Source organism: Plectropomus leopardus, chromosome 6 (assembly GCF_026936395.1).
Source record: "Plectropomus leopardus strain MGB_pleo_1.0 chromosome 6, ASM2693639v1, whole genome shotgun sequence".
Taxonomy (NCBI): domain Eukaryota; kingdom Metazoa; phylum Chordata; class Actinopteri; order Perciformes; family Serranidae; genus Plectropomus; species Plectropomus leopardus.
The window spans coordinates 17,683,307-17,706,257 of NC_142181.1; the positions used below are offsets into that span (position 1 = coordinate 17,683,307).

General features: G+C 40.0%; 1 protein-coding gene across 1 annotated transcript; it reads left to right on the plus strand.

Moving 5' to 3' along the window:
• Positions 1-16: 16 nt before the first annotated feature.
• On the plus strand, positions 17-20,991 carry ccdc92ba (coiled-coil domain containing 92Ba). Its single transcript, XM_042486819.2, has 4 exons — positions 17-559; positions 873-1,013; positions 10,636-10,683; positions 15,580-20,991. The coding sequence occupies exons 2-4, from the start codon at positions 881-883 to the stop codon at positions 16,296-16,298; spliced, it is 900 nt and encodes a 299-aa protein (XP_042342753.1). The 5' UTR covers positions 17-559; positions 873-880; the 3' UTR covers positions 16,299-20,991.
• Positions 20,992-22,951: the final 1,960 nt, after the last annotated feature.

A 22,951-nucleotide genomic window follows, 5' to 3' on the forward strand; every position in this document is an offset into this window, starting at 1 on the left:
ACTCCCACGCGTTTTCTTTGTATTGATCCTGTTCAGAGTCGACGTATGGATGATTTGGGCAGGTCCCTCCAATCAGCTGTCCCGCTGACTCCATCGTACGATGTTCTCGCGTGTTCTGCTCGCGGAGGCTTGTTTTCCTCATACCAGCCTCAGTCCACAGCAGCTCCTTGTCGGTGCGCGAGGGAGACGGATGCGCTTGTTGAAAAATGGACTGCGCACTTACCTCGCGGGCTCTCACGTCGACGCATCTGAAAACATCCCCCTCTCAGTGATGCTGGCTGTTGCGGCGAGGAGCGGGTCAGCCGGAGGAGCGCGGTGCCACGCATCGTGGTGCTTTTGCATTTTTACGCAGCTGCTCAGCCTCTTCGTCCTCTAATCAAACAGCATCACATGCAGCTGGAAAGCACTTTACCGCTTCAGATAAACTGTGTTTGGGTGAATGCCGCAGCCGACAGGATTTGGAGCAGATCTGGAGGCCAGCATGCGCGGATCGGAGGAGGTTTTTATAACACTCGCGCATCGTATTTAGTGGATTTTGGCTCTTAACATCGATTTAAAGGTAAGCATCGACTTAACATCTAATGCAAATGCTCTTTTATTGATGCAGATGCGTGCTGACTGGAGGTATATGTTTTCTCCCATTTCTGCTGATTTCTCTGGTCATCAATACCTTTATTTATAGCTCCCACATGACCTCAATACACAACTTGCACTTCCTCTCTGTGTGGCTGACATAAGCAATGTTCCCACTGTGGGAAAGTGACATTTAGCAGCTGGAGTTCAAGCTTCACAGTGTAATATGAAGTTGGTAAAGGTAGGCTGAGATGCTGGTGGAGTGTACTCCTTGTGATTTCCTCCCTCTGTCCCTCCAGACTCGGCCATGGCTGATGAGAGCAGCCTGTCCCGGCAGATAGGGAGTGTGGAGAGGAGCATGGTGTTCCTCAGGCAGGAGCACCTCACTTTACTCCACGGCCTCCACCTGGAGATCCTCTCCCTGCAGAAACGATGCACAGGTAAGGGACCAATTTCTATTACTACCACTACTACTTTGATATTACTGAAAAAGAAACTTTGGTGTGATCCATAAATCTCTCTGAAACCCCAAAATATTCACTCTTCCTTTGAAACCTGGAGTGACATCACTTTCCTTGTGCTGCTGTCAGTTGCCTTTCGCAAGTATTTGAACCTTTGAACTAAACAAATTAATGATAATAATAATAATAATGATAATACATTTTAATTAGTAATAAATGTTACACAAACTGCAAGAAATTATAAGATTTAGCTTTTATTGTTATAAAAAAGTGAGGTATTTATTATGATCATAATTAAGTATTTAGACTCAAAATTATCAGAATTTTTATACACTTTCCCCAGGTCGTTGCCATGTTTGTTTGTTTTTTTAATACAAATTTTCAAGTAATTTTACTGTACTTTTAATTTAGTCATTTTTGGTTGTTATTTTGTGTCTTTATTCAGTCATTATGCATCTTTTTTGTGGTTTCGTGTCTCTTTGGGGTAATTTTGTGTCTTTTTTGGTCTTTTTGTGTCTCTGTAGTCATTTTGGGTGTCTGTAGCGTCTTTTACACTGCACAGGGATATCATGCCATTTTGCCACCCCACCGCTTTGCTGTCTGGCTGTTCTGTGTAAATGATACAATTCTCAAATATGGGGACAGAGTTGTCTTACCTTTGAGGCAGCAGTGAAGGTAGTAACATCACTGAATCGAGGTCTGTGCAAAGAGGGACAGCCGGCAGGATGGGTGTCATCTTTGGAGATTTGAAAATCAGTTAGCACCTAACGCAAAGTAAAAGAAAAGCAGACGTAAATGTCTACATATTGGGGAAACAATGAAATTTTGGAGCTTCTTACCCTCTGAGGAGAGGATGAGATCAGCTGCCACTTAACAGGGATGCTAAATGATTGTTTTTGCAATGTTATGCCATAGTTATCATTGAGAAAGCGCTGTTGACACCTATGTTCACAGTAGAGGCTGACACAGTTGTGTTAAACGACATGTCCATCACGCCTCTTTTGATTTTGCGGTGCCGCCATGCTGGAGTGCCACAATGTGACCATTGTTTGGTTCTGTGTAAAAAAAAGCAAAGCTGGCGTAAATAAGAGACTTTGTAGCAGCCCTATAGCACAATTTCTGTATAAATGGCTTCTATTGTCATTTTGAGGGTCTTCCTGGTTGGTAATTTGAGTGACATTTCGCAGATGAACGCCTGGGGGGACCCTGACACTTTTGTGCCTCCAGGCCTGGTTATTAATCCAACCATGCATCAGAGTTTTTCCACCATTTATCAATGCTTTATGGATAGACACACTTTAAGGGTCAATATCTTTGTGGAATAATAACATAGGTTAGGTGTATTTTTTGATTTGTTTCATGAAAAATGTCCCCACAATTTCATGTATTCAAACTGTTGAAGCAACAGCCCAAACCCAAATACATTCAGTTTTCTCTCATATACGATGAAGCAAAGCAGCACGTCATCACATTTGAGAAGCCAGAACCGGATCATGTTTGGCATCTTTGTTTGAGATTCTGTGTGAAGAAGTGACGAATAATTTCAGCGTTTATGAGCTCACATTTAAGTGGAGGACTCCTGTGGTGTCTTTTTTTCTGCTGTAATCAGCAGCGACCCCTCTCATTGACCCCCTGCTCTCAAAAAGAAGATTTACGGAGAGTTTTAATTACAGGCTCGATGTATTAACGGAAATCAGGCAGTTTCGTGTCCTTTTTTTAAGGAGATTTTTTCACTTTATGATAATCCATCAAGTCTGCACCCAGATATGATTCTGTCCAGGTAGAGCGACGTATAATCTGAAGCTCATTTTTGGTAATTTCATCTTCATTTTATGGACCATATTAAATAACATAAACTTATGCTGTTACTCTTTGTTTAGCTAAAACTTTCCATGTGCATACAGGCCTCATTGTTCTTCTGATGTGTGTGTCTCCACCATCAATCAATGCCAGACAATGACTACATGGTGATGTCATGCTACAATTCCTGTAGATTGCATCATTTCCTGTTTCAGGCCTAATGGATATGCTGTCCATTTAATCAAGCACGTGCATGTGATCACACATACACACACACACACACACACACACACACACACACACACACACACAAATGTATTACTATAATTGCGGGGATGTTTTATGTAATTTCATTAATTCACTGGAGGCTCTCCTTGTCCTTTTGTTCACTGACTCTCACATCAGCCGGGTCATGATTAAACTTAAAACCACGTCTTTATGCTTAAATGAACGTTTAATCTTTGGGTGGGGGGAGGGGGGGGCAGCTTTGTTTCCCCAGAGTGGAAGAGAATCCCCTTTGTAACTAATCACACACACACGCGTGCGCATACACACATACATTACTTGTCACACACACAATACATCCTCAGTGAGATTCATTCAAACATATCCATCCGGGTTAATCCATAGATCCCATATCTTTAGTAATCCATATGACTGGGATTGTGGTTAACAAATACAGGGAGCAGAGCAGGGGGGAGGGGTGTGTGTGTGTGTGTGTGTGTGTGTGTGTGTGTGTGTGTGTGTGTGTGTGTGTGTGTGTGTGTGTGTGTGTGTGTGTGTGTGTGTGTGTGTGTGTGTGTGTGTGTGTGTCAGTGTCAGTGTGAGAGAGAGGATGAGATGGCTCAGGGCCAATGTAACCAGTTCTGTAGAAAACGACCCCCTCCATCACCTTCATCACTCTATAGCTCCGCTGCACAATCACATCTGGTCAGTAAAGCGTTGCGTGTTGGCTAGAGAAGGAGTGTGTGTGTGTGTGTGTGTGTGTGAGAGAGAGAGAGAGAGAGTCTGGTGTTGAGAGGTGGACAAAGCGACTAAAGGCCCTGACACACGAATGTGACGGTCAGGCGTAAGTCAGTGTCGGGCTGTCGGTGAGCGTCCGTCGCCCTAGTTTTTGCAGTGTGTCGGCCAATTCAGCATGCTGAATTAGCATCAGGGAGCCTTCGGATGCTGATTGACAATTCAGCTCAGGACAAAGTAAAGAAATGCAGTTTTTCAGTCAGGAGTCATCCTAACTGAAAAACTGCATTTCTTTACAAGATCAAAACAAAGTTGTTATATTTTGCAAGATTATGTTTGTAGACATTGAGCTCTTCAGCAGAAATTTATAATTGTGTTATTGTTCACGTGCGATTTGTTCTTTCAGTGTTGGGTTGGGTTGTTAATGGGCTAACTGGCTTAATAGCATCTTGTATCCGTAATGTTGGTCTTCTAAAGTTCACTTTTTGAGGATGAGTACAGACTACCACCACCTGCTGGTACAAAAAGTCATTTCCCATGCAGGCATAGAACATGCAGTATGTGCTAGCTGGTTTTTGGCTGTAGTGCTGTCGGTGAGTTTAAGTGGGACATTTTGGTCATGACACAGGCGACATGAGGCAGAACACTTTGCCTTCGTCGCTGCTCTTTGATGTCAGTTTGGTGACTAACACCACCATGAACGCAAAGGCAGTCTGAACGGTGTTGCTAAACACGGCTTGCAATTTTGTTTGGTCCATGTGGTGTTCAGGTTTTGTTTATCTCCTCTTTTAGCTCCAAGAAATCAAGACAATGTGTTGCCAAACCTTCGAAAAGACCTTTTGTTATAAAAATAATTCAATCAATACAGAAATCTCCAGAGAGTTTCATTTTCTAAGTAGTAACAAACAACCATGTTCATTCCTCAGAAGTCACAAACAAATATAACTGTTTGTCCTGCAGCTGCTGGAGTCATGAATCTGCCCCCCAGTTTTTATCTGTACAAACTATAACTGCATTTCATTTACACATTCCTCAAAGGTTTTTCCATGGGTTTGCATATGCAGGGCGATTATTACTGAAGACACATAAGATCATTTACTGTTTTTGCTGAGCATCTTTAAAGCTTCTTTTGATGCTCTTGTGCCATAATGAAATCTGTTAAAAGGTTTTGCAGGCAAATGTATGTTTATTTTTTTAGTAAGATCAAATAGCCACGATGCAACCTCGTAGATTTCTGGTCAGCAAGGAGAGTTTATTTCTATACCTTTCAGTAATAAAGCAATTCAAAGTGCTCTACATAAGACTGAGGAGGCATTAAGAAAAGCAACATAAGACAATATAAACTGACAGTGGATGTTAACATGAACCTGTGAAGCAGGCATCTGGCTTGGTTTGTGGTCTTTTACGTTTGCTTTAAAGGTCCTGTGTGTCGGATATGGGATATTTTGGCAGAAATGGAATATAATATAATAAGTATGTTTTCTTTAGTGTACAATAACCTGTAAATAGGAATTGTTGTGTTTTTGTTACCTTAGATCGAGCCCTATATTTATCTACACAGGGAGCAGGTCCTCATCCCAGTCTGTCGTGTTGCACCACCATATTTCTACAGTAGCCTAGAACAGACAAAAAGACTTGCAAAGTACAGCTATTTGAGTGTACTGTGCTGCACCGCAGGAATAAATGCTCTTGCTGGTTGGTGACGTGCTGCAAGCTTGTCCGTTTTCTGGCTCTTCAACAGACAAGATGCTGTTCTGTGTTTATGGGAGATGTGTTGGTGTGTCTGTCTGATGTCACGGACAGGCCGGAGAACAGGTTAATAGAGAGCAGCATGGACAGCGGCCTGTAAAACTTAACAGTGGTTACTTCTCTTTATGTATCTCTTACTTTTTCATTTTTTCTCTCAGACTAATTTAGATAAATGTTTTACCGCCGCTTAGGCAGAGACGGGCGGTAAGAAGTGGCCACATGTCATTGCATATAACCGGTTAAGTAGCTGATTTTAGCACGTTCACCGAGGTGTTGTTTTTCCACCAGAGATGATAAATACCTGTGACTTCTGCAGAGCCGTTTGACCTGACTGTGAATGTCGATTGTACACATTCCCATTGCACTAAAAAGCCAGTCCGTATGTGTTAACAGTTTTTTTGTGCAGTGTGAATGAGGCGTTGATTTTTCTTTCATCAGCACTGTCTAGCCCTACAGTTTGATAGAGAGGGGCGGGTCCGTCTCTCGATCCACTTCTCAACTATTTGTGTCTGTGAAGGCAGGCATACAAAAATGCGGAAGTACAATCTGTAGTTCAAGTACCAGCCAGCAGTTGTCGAGCCAGAGTCATCCTGCAGATTTTAGCTGAAATATGGGCAGAGTGATCTGGGCGCTGGTTCGATGGAGGGACGTTTACCACAGTTCATTTAGAAATCCTAACCACATTGTTACGATACAAAGCTGGTTGAAAATATGCAAAGTGTCCCTTTCATGCTTGTGCTTTTTACATCTTTCAATTTTTTAAGATGTACAAATTGTTGTTTGGGAGGTTTGTTGCTAGTTCTTCCTCTCACAGCTGTGCCCCACTAAGCACACGGGTGATGGGGCACTCTACCAGCCAATAGCGTCAATCTCAGGACGATGGACTGTGACTATCACTCATCCTCCCAGGGGAAAAGATTTATTCTTAGGCTTCAGAGTCCTAGATGTATTGCCTTACAGGCCATGGTACATTTTGACAGCATGTATAACTTGTCATTCTCTCAGTTTTTGGACTGTTTTCAAAGAGGTTCGCTGATATAAAGTGAGGCGAGGAAGGGCGTGGAGGATGGCTGCGAAACCAGGTGCTGATAGCAGGTGTGATGGGTGTTTGCTGCCAGATCACTAATGTGCAGCCTGGAAGGATACTGCAAGGTTGAGCTGACGATGAATATTAGCTCTGACTTTGTACTGCTGACCTTTATTGTATATTGTTCTAAACTCTCATCACCATAAAGGCTCTTCTATCTCCCCGAACAACGAGCTAAATCAATTTTTGTCTTCCGTTTATGAAACTGGGGCATTTTCTCTGATATGATGTGTTCATTGTGTGTCATAGAAATCAATTAGGCCTCTGTGTGTGTGTGTGTGTGTGTGTGTGTGTGTGTGTGTGTGTGTGTGTGTGTTTGTGTGTCTTTCAAGACATGCTTGCAACATTCAAGGTCGAGCCATGAAACAAAAGCCTTGAAATGCTCAGCGAGGCTGCAGGAGATAAGCCAGACCTACAAAGCATAGCACACACTCAATGTTTTTGAAGCCCTGACGAAGACCGGCGTTTGGTTGAAAACATGTATTTAATGATTTAGCTACTGTAATAAAGGTGTTGCAGTGCAATTCCTCCTTGTTTTTTTTCACACTTCTGGAGTGCCTGGATTGCCCTCTCATTTTACACACTGAATGTGCTGAGCTCCTTGATTTCTTTCTCTTTTTTTGTTGACACTTGGATTTTATTTTGTCCTTTTTTTTCTCAAGAAAACAAAACCTAATGAACATTGCCAGGCATGATGACAGTCATCATATCTGGATAACAGACAAACCATCTTGTGGGTTATAAGCATGAAGCCTACGACAGCACTTAACAAATTAAATCTAATTTTATGAAAACAGCAAAAAAAGGGTTAAATTACATTTCAAGCAGCGAGGATGGGTGGGGCGGACCAGCAAACACATCCTTTATTCCAAAGATGATTTTCTCCATTTTCTCCATTTTGCAATGTATACATCTTTTGTTAGTCTTAGTGGAAAGGTCAGTATTTCTGATAAATCTCTTTAATTAATTAATTAATTAAATTTTTTAAGCTAGTTATCTACCATTTGCAGGTTGGCTTGCAGCAATTTATGAGTGATTGCTTTTTTTTACTGCAACTCTTAAGTATTTTCTGTTGGTATCTATCATTTCCTGTTATTCCTTCTGGCAAAGCAAAGTGTCACGCATGTTAGTTTGATCTGCAACCAGTGAATCTGCTTGGTGATTCTCCAGATATTTCCGCAAAACAATTGTCTCTTTGGGCAGGTCCCGGAAATGTGATAGCGATTCGCTTCATCGTCCCCACACTTTTTCCAGCATTTCTGATCTATAGACATGAGATATGTTTTCAGTTTTGGAGCAGTGAAAAAACTAATACGATTCTTCCAACCAAATTCACATCAGTGCATAGAATAAGAAGGAGAAAAGGAAGATTCACACGCTTCCCCGTTGTTCATTGGTTGTTTTTTTCATTTAATTATTTCCCTCGTCTCTGCTTGATATATTTAAGCTCCTCGATTTCATTTTTTGTTTCAAGAAATAGTTCCTAAATAGCCAACCTTTGGTTAAAATAACTTTCTGGGTGATTCTGTGAATGAGGATAGAAAACAGGAGCTCTCAGATTCTTGCATATTTGGCAGTAAATTCAGTACTTAAACAGCAATCAGCAATCAGCATGCCTGTCTTTGGTTCCTCTATCCCTCCCTTTCCTCCTTTCCTTCTTTACTATCTGTCTTCCCCTCCTCTTCATCTCCTCTGTCTGTCTCCCCTCATGCCAGCTGCATGGGTGGGCGTGTTATGCTGACTGCAGAGGACGAGATAGAGGGTGTGACAGTGAGAGAGCAAGAGAAGAAGAAAGGCTCTCCACTGATCCAGATTCTGCCTTATATTTTTAGTAAACATCTAAGCAAGTGTGTGATATTAGAGAGTTAATTTGAAATTATTTTTTCCTGTAAAAAAAAAAAAAAACTAAATTAGTTTGCAATCATTATCCATAGCTGATTGAGCAGTCACATATTTCAGGCTGTGGGGAATTAAAACAGGACAGATCTGTGCCACATTAATCCCAAAATGACTCACACAGACACATTTCTGTGTTTGAGTGCTGAAAGTTGAATGTTGAGATTTCCCTGCAGTCTGGCCGCCCTGAATAACCATCAAAATGACTGACAGGACGGACACGACCAGCTGTCCGACCCTGCACAACCCTCTGAGATGAGATGTTTCGATCCGTGACGATCCAGCCCGGCCAATAACTGAGTACCAAACACCGGTCTGATGCATTATCTCCTCAAAACATAAACCAGTGGTCTCTGTAATGCGCTGACATGAGATATAATCCATCCAATACCTAAAACTGCCAGCAATGCCAGAACCGTGTCATGTAATATTTAGATAATCCTGATCATGTTGATGGAGTATCTCACAGTAACATCATTTAGCTCTGTTACTATGTCCTGCACTCCTTAAAATAAGTTGTATCCTTTTTTTATTGCATAATCTAGAATTGAAAAAGGCAAGCTGCTGAGTGTCCAGTGCCTATTGTCCGTTTTTATAGTTCGGTTTACAGGAAGTGGTGTTGGATTTAGATTAATAAATTTGTTCCCATCTGGTAAAATTCAATTGAACGCAACCTCAAGTCAAATTTTGGTTTTAATTTTAGTTCATGAGTTGTGGAGTAGACTTCATTTTTGCACAAATATGGCAGACAAAGCTAAATGGTTGGTTGATGGTGATAAAATTAATTTCATAATGTCAATTTTTGCTCCCATGTATTTTGTATCATGGTATTAGGTTGTAATTGTTAGAGTCCATAATAGTCCAGAAAATTCACTCTCATTTTGTGATGGAAGCAACTGATTCACTGCAGCATGCTGGGATACTTGTCACAACCCCCAGAAAGGCTTAGGATAAGAGGTCTAGCATAATAAGAGGAGTCAGGAGGACCAAAAATCAACATTCAATTTACCTACAAAAAAGCAGGGTGACCACCAAACTACATCAAAACAAAAATCAACTGGCGAGCCGACCAAAAAGAATAAAACCAAGGAAAGACACCCAGACCAACTCACAAAGGGTCGTAGGATTTGGGCTCTTCCTTCTAAACTCCCTCGGAGTTTAGTGGCACCCTAGACGATTGTGATTGGTTTAAACAAATACAAACAACCCAGAGCATTTTGTCTAATGACGGGTTCAGGCAGACCTTTCTCAAGCGCAAGAACAGTGCAAGAGAGATCTGTTTATTTGAGACAAGTGTTGTTTTTTTATGGCAAATTGATGTGAAGGCCACTGACACAAGACAATGAATGCATCGACAATGTGACACGGAGAATTTTATTGTTCAGAAGAATAACACAATACGGTAAACAACAGTAAATCAACCTCTTTACACAAATGTTTTAAAAAAACACTTGAGAACATTTGTATTTACCAGACAAAAACACATATCACCTTTATAATCCATCACTCTTTACTCTGTTCCAGTGTTAAACTGCAGCTTTATGTTAAAATGTTGAAATCTTCCACATCACAGTGTAAAAGGTTCCTCAGCTACATCAGATGTGATAAATACGGCTCTGCTTAAGTTGCTTAAAGCTAAGCATTTTGAATTTTACTTTGCGGAGGCTTCCTATTTGTTTAGTTTGCATTTCCTCTTAAAATATATTGCACAGCTCGTGGTTTTTCTTTAAGTGGCTATTGATTTCGGTGAGGAACGCTAATAATGCTACTATGTCTTACTGAGACTGCAGGAAAGAGAGAGTTCCTGCAGACTGTGACAGGTAACAGGACATCATCGGCCAAGTCTCTGACACGCAGTCTTTGATGTAAAGTTTCAGATTTAGCTTCATAAATTATGTATGAGCTCGCTGAAATTGTGCTGGAAACTGCGTTGAGCATCTGTTATGTTGCTCAACCAGCAGCGGCAAATGTCAGCACACAGCTTTAATAAGACATTTCAGCACCTCTGAGCATCTTCATCTCAGCTCTGACGATATGATTTCATGTGCTTTTATACATATTTCTGTCTCTGAACGGCTCCCTCCTGTGTTTTTGTCTTCTGTTTTTCAGAACTGACGAGTGAACTAAAGGTGAAGCCTCCGGGCAGAAGCCAAATAGGTATGTTTAAAAAATCCGTTCAATTCTCAGATCTTTGTCTTTCTCACAAACCTCTGTCATGAATCAGCTCTCCTTACATATGTTTACATCACTTTGGGCTTGTTTGTCTTCACTACACTCAACCTCAACCCCCAATCCACCATAACTCGACACACACATCCCTATGTGCCTCCTTCTGTCCCTCCCACCCTCTCATCCCCCAGGGAGATGGGGGAGATCCTTGTCAACCGCCCTCCTTCCTCTCCTCACCCATGTGTCCTTATCTGTCCTCACTTTCTTACCTGCGGGAGTGGGGGAAGGACGTTTCTGACAAACCAAACACAAGACAGATCAAGGGTGCAAAGTGCATCTCAGGGTTTCCGTCATCGCAAATGTTGTCAAACCTGAAAAGTTATGGAATTTCACAATTACATTTTCCAGGCCTGGAAAAGTCATGGAATTGGGGAAAATCATTGAATGCTTTGGAAAAATCATGTGTAATAAATTAAATAACATTAATGTAACATAACAATGATTTTTTTTTTTTTTTTGCTGTAACTTACCATGTAATGTAGCTTTAATATGTGTTGATGTGTCATAATATTTTTTTTGTGTTCAATTGTTTATCAGGAAAAGTTTCTTTATTTTCTCCCTGCATTCTGTCGCTCCTTTCATGTCTGCCCACTAGGCATGTCAAACAATTTTTAGGCAGTTTTGGTTTTTTGGTTTGTAATTTTGGCAAATTTCTATTTTCCTATAAAAGATATTTTTAAAGAAAACCACAGGTTTGGAAGATATTTGTTCCTCAAAAAAAATTCAGCAATCTTTTTATTTTTTTTATCTGTTTTTTGTTTGTTTGTTTTGTTTAGTCAAATTTACACCGCTTCTCACACCGAGAAACTGTAAAAACAGAAATTATCATCTGATTTCAAAAAATCATTGGGGACCCTGAAAATCTGTTGGAATAGTACTCCAATCTAATATTTTTGAAAAATGCTGGGCAAGTGGGGCAAGAAAAACAAAATTATTTTGGATACTTGAAAAGTCATGGAAAAGTCTTGAAATTTCATCCATGAAAATGTGAGGGAGCCCTGGCATCTGTGTTTCCTTGTGTTTCTGTGAAGACACAGGCACAGCTGCAGAGGCAGCATGCCTCAACATATTTGGCTCATAGCTGACATTTGTGGTGTCTGGACGCAGGGATGCAGAGACAGGCACCATTTTGTCACAGCGAATTAGAGCACGAGAGGAGAAGTCAAAAGGCTGTGTGAAAGTGTGTGTGTGTGTGTGTGTGTGTGTTGTGCGTGGCTGCATTACTCAGCCATTAAACCCCATCTCCTTTTCCAGGACAGGTTATCCCCAGATCCATCAATACAGCACGGCCCTCTGTTCTCCTCCCACCCTGACAAATTGATCCATCCTCTTTTTCTTTTCCTGCTCTCCTTTTTCCGCGTCGTCCCAGAGGTGGTGTCCACTTACAAGAGTTTGCTGAGAATGAAGAGAGACGTAGAGCCAGGAAAAAGAAGAGAGGAAGAGGTGGAAGGAGAGAGGTAATGAGAGGTAGCAAAGAGAGCGATTAAGGGAAAAGACAAGGCGGCAGGATGCGGTCAGCTGCAGACATGGAGGAGGAGGAGGAGGGGAGAGGAGTCTGGAAGGATATGAAGATCACATTAGGTTCTGTAGTCTATAGTTAGCATATGAGCTCAGGCTGGGTGTGGTGATGGGCGACAGAAAACCTGAGACTGATGGTTCCTCAGAGGATCAGGGAAGGACAGATATACTAAACAAGAAAGATGAATAAAGGAAGGTCATCCAGACAGAAAAAAAAGAGAAAAAGCTTGAGAAAAATGAAAAATGTAAGATGTAGCAGCTTTATACCTTTAAACCTCGAGTACATTGGAAATCAAAATATGGGAAGCAGGCAATGAGCAACTTCATAGGACATGGCCCAAAAGTTAGCAGAGCATTAGTAAAAGAGTTATAAAAAAATTACGTGAAATTACAATAATTAAAAAAAAAATTATTATTATATTTTTTCCTGTAAATTCAAAATAATTAGAATAAGAATTTTCTGGACATTTTTCCTATTTTTAAAAAATAATTTCCTAACTATCCTCCCTTCTTATTTAAAACACTTTTTTAGGTAATATTTTTTTCACCCTTGACCTATGTTTCTCAATTTGTGGGATATTTATTGCCAAGTTCATCGTTGCCTTTTTCTCCGCATGTTTTTGTCTTTTAAATCACTTTTAAAAACCCACTTTTTAAGAATTGCTTTTCAGTGATTTCACTTAAAAGCACTTCAATGTTTGGCTCCTAACTTTGCTCTCTTTATGTTTTGATATGTGTTTTGTTTTTTATTTTAAAGCAACTTATAACTGTTTTGAAAGGTGCTATTATTATTATTATTATTATTATTATTATTATTATTATTATTATTATTATTATCATTGCCTTTTCTCCAAAGTTTTACACAGAAATCAAACCAATCTGCTCATGTTTCAAAGGGTTAACCTCAAACCCTAAGCCTTTATCAAATATGAAGCTCCCTATTACATCTAAGCCTATTATGGATCCCAGGCTTTTTAGTTTCACCTCCTGGACTCACAAAACCTTCCTCCGCCCGTCAGGATTCTCATACCCTGCAAACCTGACCTAGTTCAGTGAGCAGAGGCTTCAGTGCCGGCCTCTGTGGATGTAATCTTCTTCTTCTCTGGCGAGCTCCAGCTCAGTCAGCCCTGAGGTTGCTGCACTGGCTTTTCATCTATACCTCCCTCTTCTCAGGGGAATTTGACTGGAATGAAAGGGCACAAATGTTGTCTACAGAAGCAAAAGAAAAAGGACAATAGGCAGAATATTGCATTAAAGCTGACCTTGAGGTTGAAGTTCATGCAGATACCAGACCTCAAGTAGTAGTTTTTCTGTTTCGTATCTTTTGAACAAATCAGCACTAGTGGATGAAATAGAATTTAGTCAGTGGATGATTTTAATGAGAGAATATCAAATTGCCAGGGCTAGATTTACTTGTATCTGTATAAGTATATGTGGAGAAGGAGAGTGCACATTGCTCTGTGTGTAGTAAAGTTTAATTTTTAAGGAGGGTTTGACTTTGTTAATTGATCTGTGCTGGCTGATTCTCTCCATCCACCTCACCTGGGTAAATCCTGATTAATTTTTGGTTCATATTTTCATTTCACCTCTTGCATATTTCAATATTAATTCAGGTACAGAAAATCGCATGTGAACTTGTCTAGTTGATGTTTAATATACTTTAATGTAAAGACCAAATCTTAAGAATTTTTGAGCTGATGCATGCAAGTATTTCAGAAATGATTTGGGGAGAAACCTTACTGTTTCAATAATTTCAAGGAACGATTATGCTCATTGTCAGGTTAAAAGTTGTATTTTGGGTTTTTATTAGAACATAGTTTCATGCTTTAATGGTCATAACAAACTTTATTCTCCTCATACTGTCTGGGCTGAAACACCCGTATTCACCCTTTGTCTGAAATGCTCCAGTGTAGCACCTCTCTTTTTAAACCACCCTCTGAAAAAAGCCCCATCTACCACGATTACATTTGACTGAATTTCCATTTCTTTAATATCTCAGCATCTCTGTCACTGTAGCTGGGGGATGACTGCTTTCCCGATGTTAACATGTCGCTTCATGCAGCAGTGTAGGCTATGTAATGTAAACACTTGCAGTAGCGTGCCTGGAGCAGATGACCATATAAAGAAATCGGGTGAACTATGACATTATGCTGTAGTCACAGTGAAAAAAAAGTTTTCAATAAGAACCTGAATGCCCCAAAAAAGGGATACATGTTGATGTATTGTCCAACTCTAGTCTAATAGTTGGTGCTGGGATGGAGATTACTCATACTATTGTGTGTCACCATACTGTTCATACTGGTGTCATTTTTAATATGATATTAAATTAACAATATTCCAACTGACATAATAATATTATTATGTTACAGAAAAATTAAGCATGTCTGAGAGTGAAATTGCTACCGTTTACTGTTGTTGTTTAAAAACTAAAGACATTTGTGTTTAGTTTTTAGTGAATACACTGTATACAATAATATATATTTAGTGAAGGCAAACTTATGGTTTTGCTTACATGTAAAACTATAACACGTATTTGATTGCATTTGCATACACTTGAATTTAAAAATACATTTTTATTTCCCTCAGTGTATTGAATATAATTATTACAAAAATACCCAGAAATATCAAGATATTGTTTTCAGGTCATATCGCCAACCCCTACTTTCCATTCATGTGTGTCATTTCAGCTCCTGCCTAGAGCAGCTCTCTAAAGCCACTAGACTGAATCATTTTCCAGCCGGCTTAATTGCATTAACTATGTTCACATCTATTTTACTGAGATGACCTGCAGACAAAATATGATCTGGTCAATCTCTGAGTTGTGCCTCTGTGGTCAAACAGTATGTGTGGAGGATTAGAGCTTGTGTGGCCCAACAAAGGCTCAGCTTTGCACTTTGAGGTGAGGCAAGTAATCCGCCTCTATGCTAATGCAGAAAGTGTATTAATCCTTGTGTACATGCTGTGTATTATTTGTATATGTTCTGATTCCAAGTGCCATCAGTATCATCAACTCAATTCAACTCAACAAAATAACTGATGAGTTTTAAACCACGGTCAGACAATGACCTGAACTGACTGTTATTTTAAGTGTCCCTAATGACCTGTTTATGTGCTCTGGTCTTACTAACTGTCTGTCTGCAGTTTATTGTGCTGTCTTCTGTGTTTGGTGGGCTGAAGACAAACTTCCACCCTGGTGGACAATAAAGATATATTCTATTCTATTCTATTCTATTCTATTCTATTCTGTTATATTATGTTATATTTGAGAATTGTTAAACTCCTTTAACATGTGTATTTTTGTGTCAGAGTTACAGGAGGAAGAGGAGCTCCTGGAGGCTCGTTGTTGGGACCTGGAAAGCCGTCTGTCTGAGCAGGAGTGCTCCTTAGGAGAGCTTCGAAAGGAGCTGACTCATAAAGGGGCTTTGGTGGGAGCCCTCCGAGCCAATCTCAAGGAAAAGGAGCGCCATTTCCTGGAGGAGCTCAAACGCCGCAGCCACTGCTCCACCATCCTCAACACGGAGCTGCAGAAACAAACAGAGGCAGCAGCGTACCTCTCCTTCCAGCTGCATGCTGCCCGGCAGAAACTGCACCACCAGCGGATGCAGCAGAGGCAGGGACTACTCGCCCGAGCAAACAGTCAGGGGGCCCAGTATGGTGCCGAGCAGAACTCCGTTTCTCCACAGATGCCGTCAGGAGCCTCCCCTTCCTCTCCTGTGGTCAAACCCAAGCGTAAGAGTACGAGGGTGTCTTCCAGAGTGGAGCGCGCCCGTGAGTGTGTGCCCATAGAGAAGGTGATGGGCCCCGCAGAGCCCACAGCGATGCCAGACCCTGCACTCTTCCTTCACCCTCGGAGGCACAGGGCTCGCTCCAGGCACACTGGGGCACAAAGACAGCCTCCACTGGGGCTAGAGAAGGAGGATGAGGAGGAAGGAGGTGGGGAGGGGCCAGTGGAGCACCAGGGTGAAGCTGGCAGACTGGTGTCTTCAGCCGCAGCACCTCCTGCTGCTGAGACGAAGGCAGATTAGCGACTACTGTGACCTGTGCTTTTAACTGATCACCGTATGATAATCTCCTGTCAGACTGTTAATGCTGTTAACTGTTGTTCTGCACCTTGACTGAGTTGATACAAAGACTGGTTTTAGCTAATTACATTACACTTATCATAGACACTTTTTTAATATGGACTTTGATATAACCTTAAATAACTTGCAAAGCAAAACTCAGTGTCACTTTACGTCAGTCTTAAAAAGTTAATTATCTGTTTACACTGGTGTCATATGCTCAGAAAACTGTGGCAGCCCCTTTTTTGATCTGTGGTGATGATGAGTGGTAGCAGCCATTTTAGGTGGACTATAAACCAACGTGTTGTGTAGCCCAACCAACTGTGAGCTTTCAAGGCTGACCATAAATCAACTGTGTGACCAAACGTTTGTGTGGCCCCCCGACTGAGTCACAGCTGAGAATGTCTGAAGTGGCACGTACGTCTGTGTGAGGCCTCCATGTGAAAAAACGTAGATTGACAAGAGGTGTCTGCCCATTACTTTGAAAAAATACAACCAATTAGAAATAAGAACTTCCAATATCCTTGATCAGTTGTCTCTGTTAAGTTCTACAGTAGATACATTTGATCTGTACTACACCTGTTTATACCTTAAATACAGTATATATTTATATCTGATTTTCCACAAGGTGCCCGTGAAAATAATTTATCAGGACACATAATCCCAGTGATTTCCCCCATTGATTGTTTCTGCAAACCTTCACTGGAAACCATCCTTAGCCCTATAACCTCAGTCACCTCTTCAACAACTGAGCATACGTTAACATAAATCCTAACCCCATCGACAGAGAGCAACGCTTTGAGAAACGCTATTTTAGGAGCAGACAGACTTTTACGCAACACCTGCCAGTAGTTGAAACTGTTTGAAATCATTGTGCCATTATCAACTGGACGTAAATGTAGCAACAATAGTTATGCTTCAGTTAGCGTTCCTTGATAAGCTAACCATGGTTTGCAATGGCCAAAGCAGTTTGGTCTTTTAACATCAGAAAATGTTGAAAAGTCCGATCTGTTTCTCAAAGCCAAGATAACGTCCTCAAGTGTCTTGTTTTGTCCACAACCCAAAGATATTAAGTTTACTGTCATAGAGGCATGACCATATAATCAGGACCACCTAAACCGAGACCAAGTCAAGACCAAGACCAACTAGTGGTAGTTCCACACTGCATGAAACCCTTAAGCGCAAATGCATAACATGCAAACCATAGACACTCCTCAAATTGAACTGAAAGATGCACATTCTGGGAAAAAACATACACCAAAAACAAATGAAGAATCCTCTTCATTCACCTCTTTTATTGCCATGTACTGTATGTATGTGTGCAAGTGTAGAGTGAGAAACGACATGATAAAATAAGCAAAAAACAATGCAGAGGTGAAGTTTATGTGTGGGAATTTTACTTTGTTTTCTATGGGCAATTAAAGACAAACAAACATTGGGGAGCCAAAATTAACTTAACCATCTACATTTAACACTCATGTTTTTGCAAAGGCGGCTTTGTTATATCCCTGCAGTTGGGGTCTTGACTGGTCTTGAAATATTGAGACCAAGACCGGTCTCATGTACTGCAACGCTGCAAAGAAGAGTAAAGAAACCAGAAAATATTCAAATATAAAAAGCTTGCATCAGAGAATTTTGACTTTTTCTGAAAAAAATTACTTAAATGATTAATCGATTATCAAATTATCTGGCAATCAGTTCATTAACTGACAACTAATTGATCACTCATTACAACTCCACTAACTACACTCTGTCATATGTTAATGATGAATTAATATTTTTTTTATTTCAGACCACAGGTTCATTGTAAAAATAAATACATCTGTACATTCAGAAAGCGAATGCACGCTATCACACATATTACATGCACACAAAATATCCAAAACATAAATACAGAATAAAACTGTGGGCTTCAGAGGGTTAAAAATGGCATTTATCTTTAGGGCACATTACAACTTAATTAGTGGTTATCAAAGTGGCAGTTAAAGAAGTGTAACTTTCTTTAAAGACAAAAACTGACCAGTTTGGGGTTGTTGTTTTTTTATCAGTGCGTCTCTGAGATGGAGGACAGATCAGACTGCAGTGGTGTTGTTGGCCACGTGTGAGCTTAACATCTCGGATTAACACAATATTTATCTTGTATACTTCATGAAAGACACAAGTCCTCTGTAGTGATGCTTTGTGTAAACAGGTGATGATAAGTTCTGACTCGTTGGACCCCTGTGTTTCAGTCGGGTGTAGTTTGTACAGTATACCAAACACACACACACACACACACACACACACACACACACACACACACACACACGCCTACTACCTTATTGTTTTGACTGGATTTCTCTTCACCTCAGGAAAAAATGACAAACAAAAACATGATTGGAGGTTCTGGTGTGTTTTCAGTTGAAGTCTAGTTGAATTTGGTCTGTTTTCAAAGTGTTCCTCTTCCATTTTAAACAAAGTGTCTGTGTCAAAATACACACCGAGGCGGGGAGTGTGTATTGTAAATGACAAGGGCACAGGCTCAGCAGGAAGCTAAGTGTGTGTGTTATCAAAAAAATGCACATGGTGGCCCCTAGTGTAACAAGGAGCAAATAGCAACCTGGGAGAAAAAACATAAATAGACTGAATTAACACTTTGACTACATTTTAAAATAGGACATATTACTTATGTTTTTCTTTTATTGTTGTCCCGTCAACTGTAATTACTGCCTTATAATAGAGATGATGGATAGAAGAAATGCTGTGTGGAAACTTGGGTTATTATTACTGAGGTGTTGTGTCGCTTTGTGCCAGTAACACTTTTAAACCCTATGAAACCTGGGCCATTTGGTTAGATTTCTTTCAAAATCATGGGAATAAAGCAATGGGCGACTTAACAACAAATCACCCAGATTTTGCAAAAAATAGGAAAAAAGTTACAAGAAAATAACCTCAAAATAATAATTTATTAAAGAAAAGTAAGATTTTTTTAATAATAGCAATTATTAACATAGTTTTCTGGACTTTTTCCCCTATTTTTTTTTTATATCTTTCTAACCCCCCGTCATTTTTTCCCATCTATTTCTGAGGTCATTCTCTTGTCATCTCTTTATTCTCTAACTTCTCGAAATTTGTGGAACATTTCTTGCCAAGTCGGTCACTGCCTTTTTGCCCATGTTTCAGAAATCAAACCCATTTTCAAAGGGTTAACAGCTTGTAAAAGGCATTTAAACACAGCGCAAGAAAACTGATGTCAATTCAGGTTTCAAAGGGTTAAGACTCTTTGGAGGTAAAGGTTTACTGTATGTGACGTGGCACCTCAGTCATTTTTGATCCAAAGTCGTGTCACAGTTGATTTATACTTGAGCCATGACTGAACTGAGCATCCGTGTCTTTGAGCCTTCCTGTATGAATGGATTCAACCGTGATTAGTTGCTCTGAGGCTTTTCTCGCCTCCGGCAGCAAACTGATTAGGAGTTTAGAGTTATGTTTTAGCAGTATATCCTCAATAAAGCAATATATCAATATATTTATATATCATTAAAAGGTCGCGTCAGATGGATTAAGAACACTGGAGGTGTTAAAATTGATTTTATGATTGTCTGTATTTTGTAATTGTTGAGCTCAGTATCTTTTGCGTAGTATTTTTCTGATTGTTTCTGTTGATTGTCACTTGATTAATTGTTATGTTACAGTTCAGAGGAGGCAAGTGAGGAACTGATGCTGTGTGTGAAGCAGAATGAAGCAAATGTGCATATTATTGTGCCACATGAGACTGGATGAAAATGGACTAAGCCTGTCTAATGTTTTAGCAAAAATGCAAATGTGATCATTTTCATTCACCTCTCAGCTGGTAAGCCATTAGCATGACTGTGTGCACTATTCTATCCTATAAGAGGCAGCCGGGGATAAAAAAGCGGTCTGTTTCTTTTCTCCAACAGGAATCCTGAATTTAGACTGTTAGCCTTCATTCATCACTCCACAAACGAAGCGGCAGGTAGATTAAACTCTCCGTTCACCTTTCATAAATATAACTCAACATCCAGCAAACACATTTTAGAGGATCCATAGCTTTGGTATTATGTAACAACTTGGATAAATCACCAAAATACAGGTTGCTGCATGCAGAGACTGTTGACTTGTTTGTCTGCTTTGAGGGAAAATGCTAATGAGCCAAAGAGGCCCACCACGAAAATTAACATGAAGGCGACTGGTGTAATGCCTTAATGAAGATGTCTCTTCATGAATATTTCAGCTTGAGAGAGTAAATCTTCGCCTGATTTATCCTTTTCAGAGCAGTACATCTCACAACATAGCAAGAAAATAATCTACTCACCCACAGGAAATGTCTTCCATCTCTCCAAACGCCTTTATAATAACTCTAGTCCTCATAATAATGAAAATGATGGTCAGCAGCTTCTTGTCCAGGTTTTGTCCTGGTTAACTTCAAACAGTTTACTTTGACTGTGTGTGGCACCATGAAGCATCGTGTTTGACATGTTCTATGGTCTCCAGCAATAATGCGGTATGGTACCCGACATTAAGATGTTTCTCTGGGCTGTTGTATGTTTTGGTCCTTGCGTGAAACTGTCGACTGATAACCGCATATACTGTGTTAGCCTCCTATAGTGATCTACTGTACACATAATTGGAATAAAATGAAAGATTGTCTAGTCTGCTGCCTGCTCATTATTGTTGCTCTGAGGTTTACCAGAGAAAACCTGATCTGAAAGAAATAGACAATGAAAAGCTCAGAGTTCATTTGGTTGGAGGCTATAGCATTAAATTCTGAGCCTAAAAAGAAAAAAAAAAAGCCAAAAGTAGCCTCTGTGGTGTGTTTCCCCTGCTCTTGCTCTCTTGATCTCTTAGTCTCTCTCACACACTTTTGGATTTTTTCTTTTTTTCTTTTTTTTTTTTTTTTTTTACAAAAGTCAGTTTCAAGCCCAAATTGGTTCTGTGTTAAGCAGACACAAATGGATTTCCCTGTATTTTTTTCTCTTTTTTTTAGATTTGCTTTTTTTTGGCATTTTGCCTTTGTTAGATAGGACAGTATGTCAGCTTGAAAGGGGGAAGAGAGAGGGGATGACATGCAGCAATGGGCCACAAGCCTGAAGCAAACTCACGGCCGCTGCGACACGGACATGCCTTTGTAAATGGGGTGCCCGCTCTGTCCACTGAGCCACCTGGCGCCCCTTCCCTGTGCTTTTCTCAATATATTAATGGGAAAAAATAAAAGGGACAATGCTAATGTGAGTCCTTTGGGAGACAGAGGTTTGTTTATTCTTAGACAAAATCTTTTTGTTTTTACCACTGAGGTAAAGGTGCTTACACATTTTCAATTTGTAAATAAAAAAATTAAAGTTATCACTGAATAAGTATGATTATGACCAGTGGCATTATTGACAGAGAACTTAATCGGGTGACTATATACTATAAAATGTGTCCTTCGGTGTTCCCTCAATAAGCTCCAAACATAGCAGGCAATTTACTCATCCACAGAAAATGTCTTCCATAACGCTTAACAGTACAACGAAGGATTAGTGCTCACCTCAGAGTGGTGGAAGGTAGAGGCAGAGCTACAAACAAGAGCAAAATAATTTAATGGTATCTTTTACTTTTGTAAAGCGTGCCAGCTGTTTATTATAGAGTTTAGTCTGGTAGAAAATGCTGGCACTGTTACAAAAAAAGTCATCTACAAGTAATTTACCAAGCAGACAGCTGGCTGTTATAGCTCCAGGCTGTGTGTCAACTGATTTGTACTAAAGTATCAAAAGATATTAAGGGCCTTAAATTGAGTCCTGCTTTATTGTGTGATCTTGAAGAGGGTCCTTATCTTGTGTAGTGATTTTGATTATATTAGCACACAGAAAATCTAGTGATACTAAACAGTAGGGGTCGACAGATTATTGGCCTAGCTGAATATTGCGACCGATATTTGGCATTTTGCAAATTATCTTTGTTTGTATCCTATTTCAATGATCACCAATAAAATTAATTAATTTGAAAGTGCTTAAGAAAGTGTCTTTGTAAAATCTCGAGGAGCAATCTTGATTTATTCATTTTTAATTTAAATTTTCACTTGACTTCATCATAAAAAAAATGCTGGGAACTTGCTGCATATGATGATGAAAGTCTCAGTTTGATTAAACATCTGCTAAAGGCATTTAAACAAAATTTTGTGTTGGGGTTTGTTAGTCCAAAAGTCTAAATATTGACAGAAAGATTTTCATTTTTATTGTCAGTGCATGGTTATCAGCCTCATTAACTACTGATAATTGGTATCTGTATTGGCCCTGAAAAAACAATATCGGATGACCCCCACTAAACAGTAAATACTGCACAAAGAGGAAGGAAAACAAGGGTTAAAAGGGACCCTAGAGCCCTATTCTGCCATATTTCCACAATTTGTGGTGTTAACAGCTGTAACAGCAGGCCTATTGTAACAATTTGGAGAGACAGGGAGGGCAATTACTGACATTGTTCCCATTATATCTGGCAGTGAGCAATATAAAATCTCAACTGTCACAAAGAAAAAAGAAAAAAAAAATCAAAAAGGAGTTTGCTAAAGCGATTTGTCGCATGTGGCTTTCCGTAGTGCCACGCTCGGTGGGTGGGGATGTGCAACGCAAAGGCAAAGA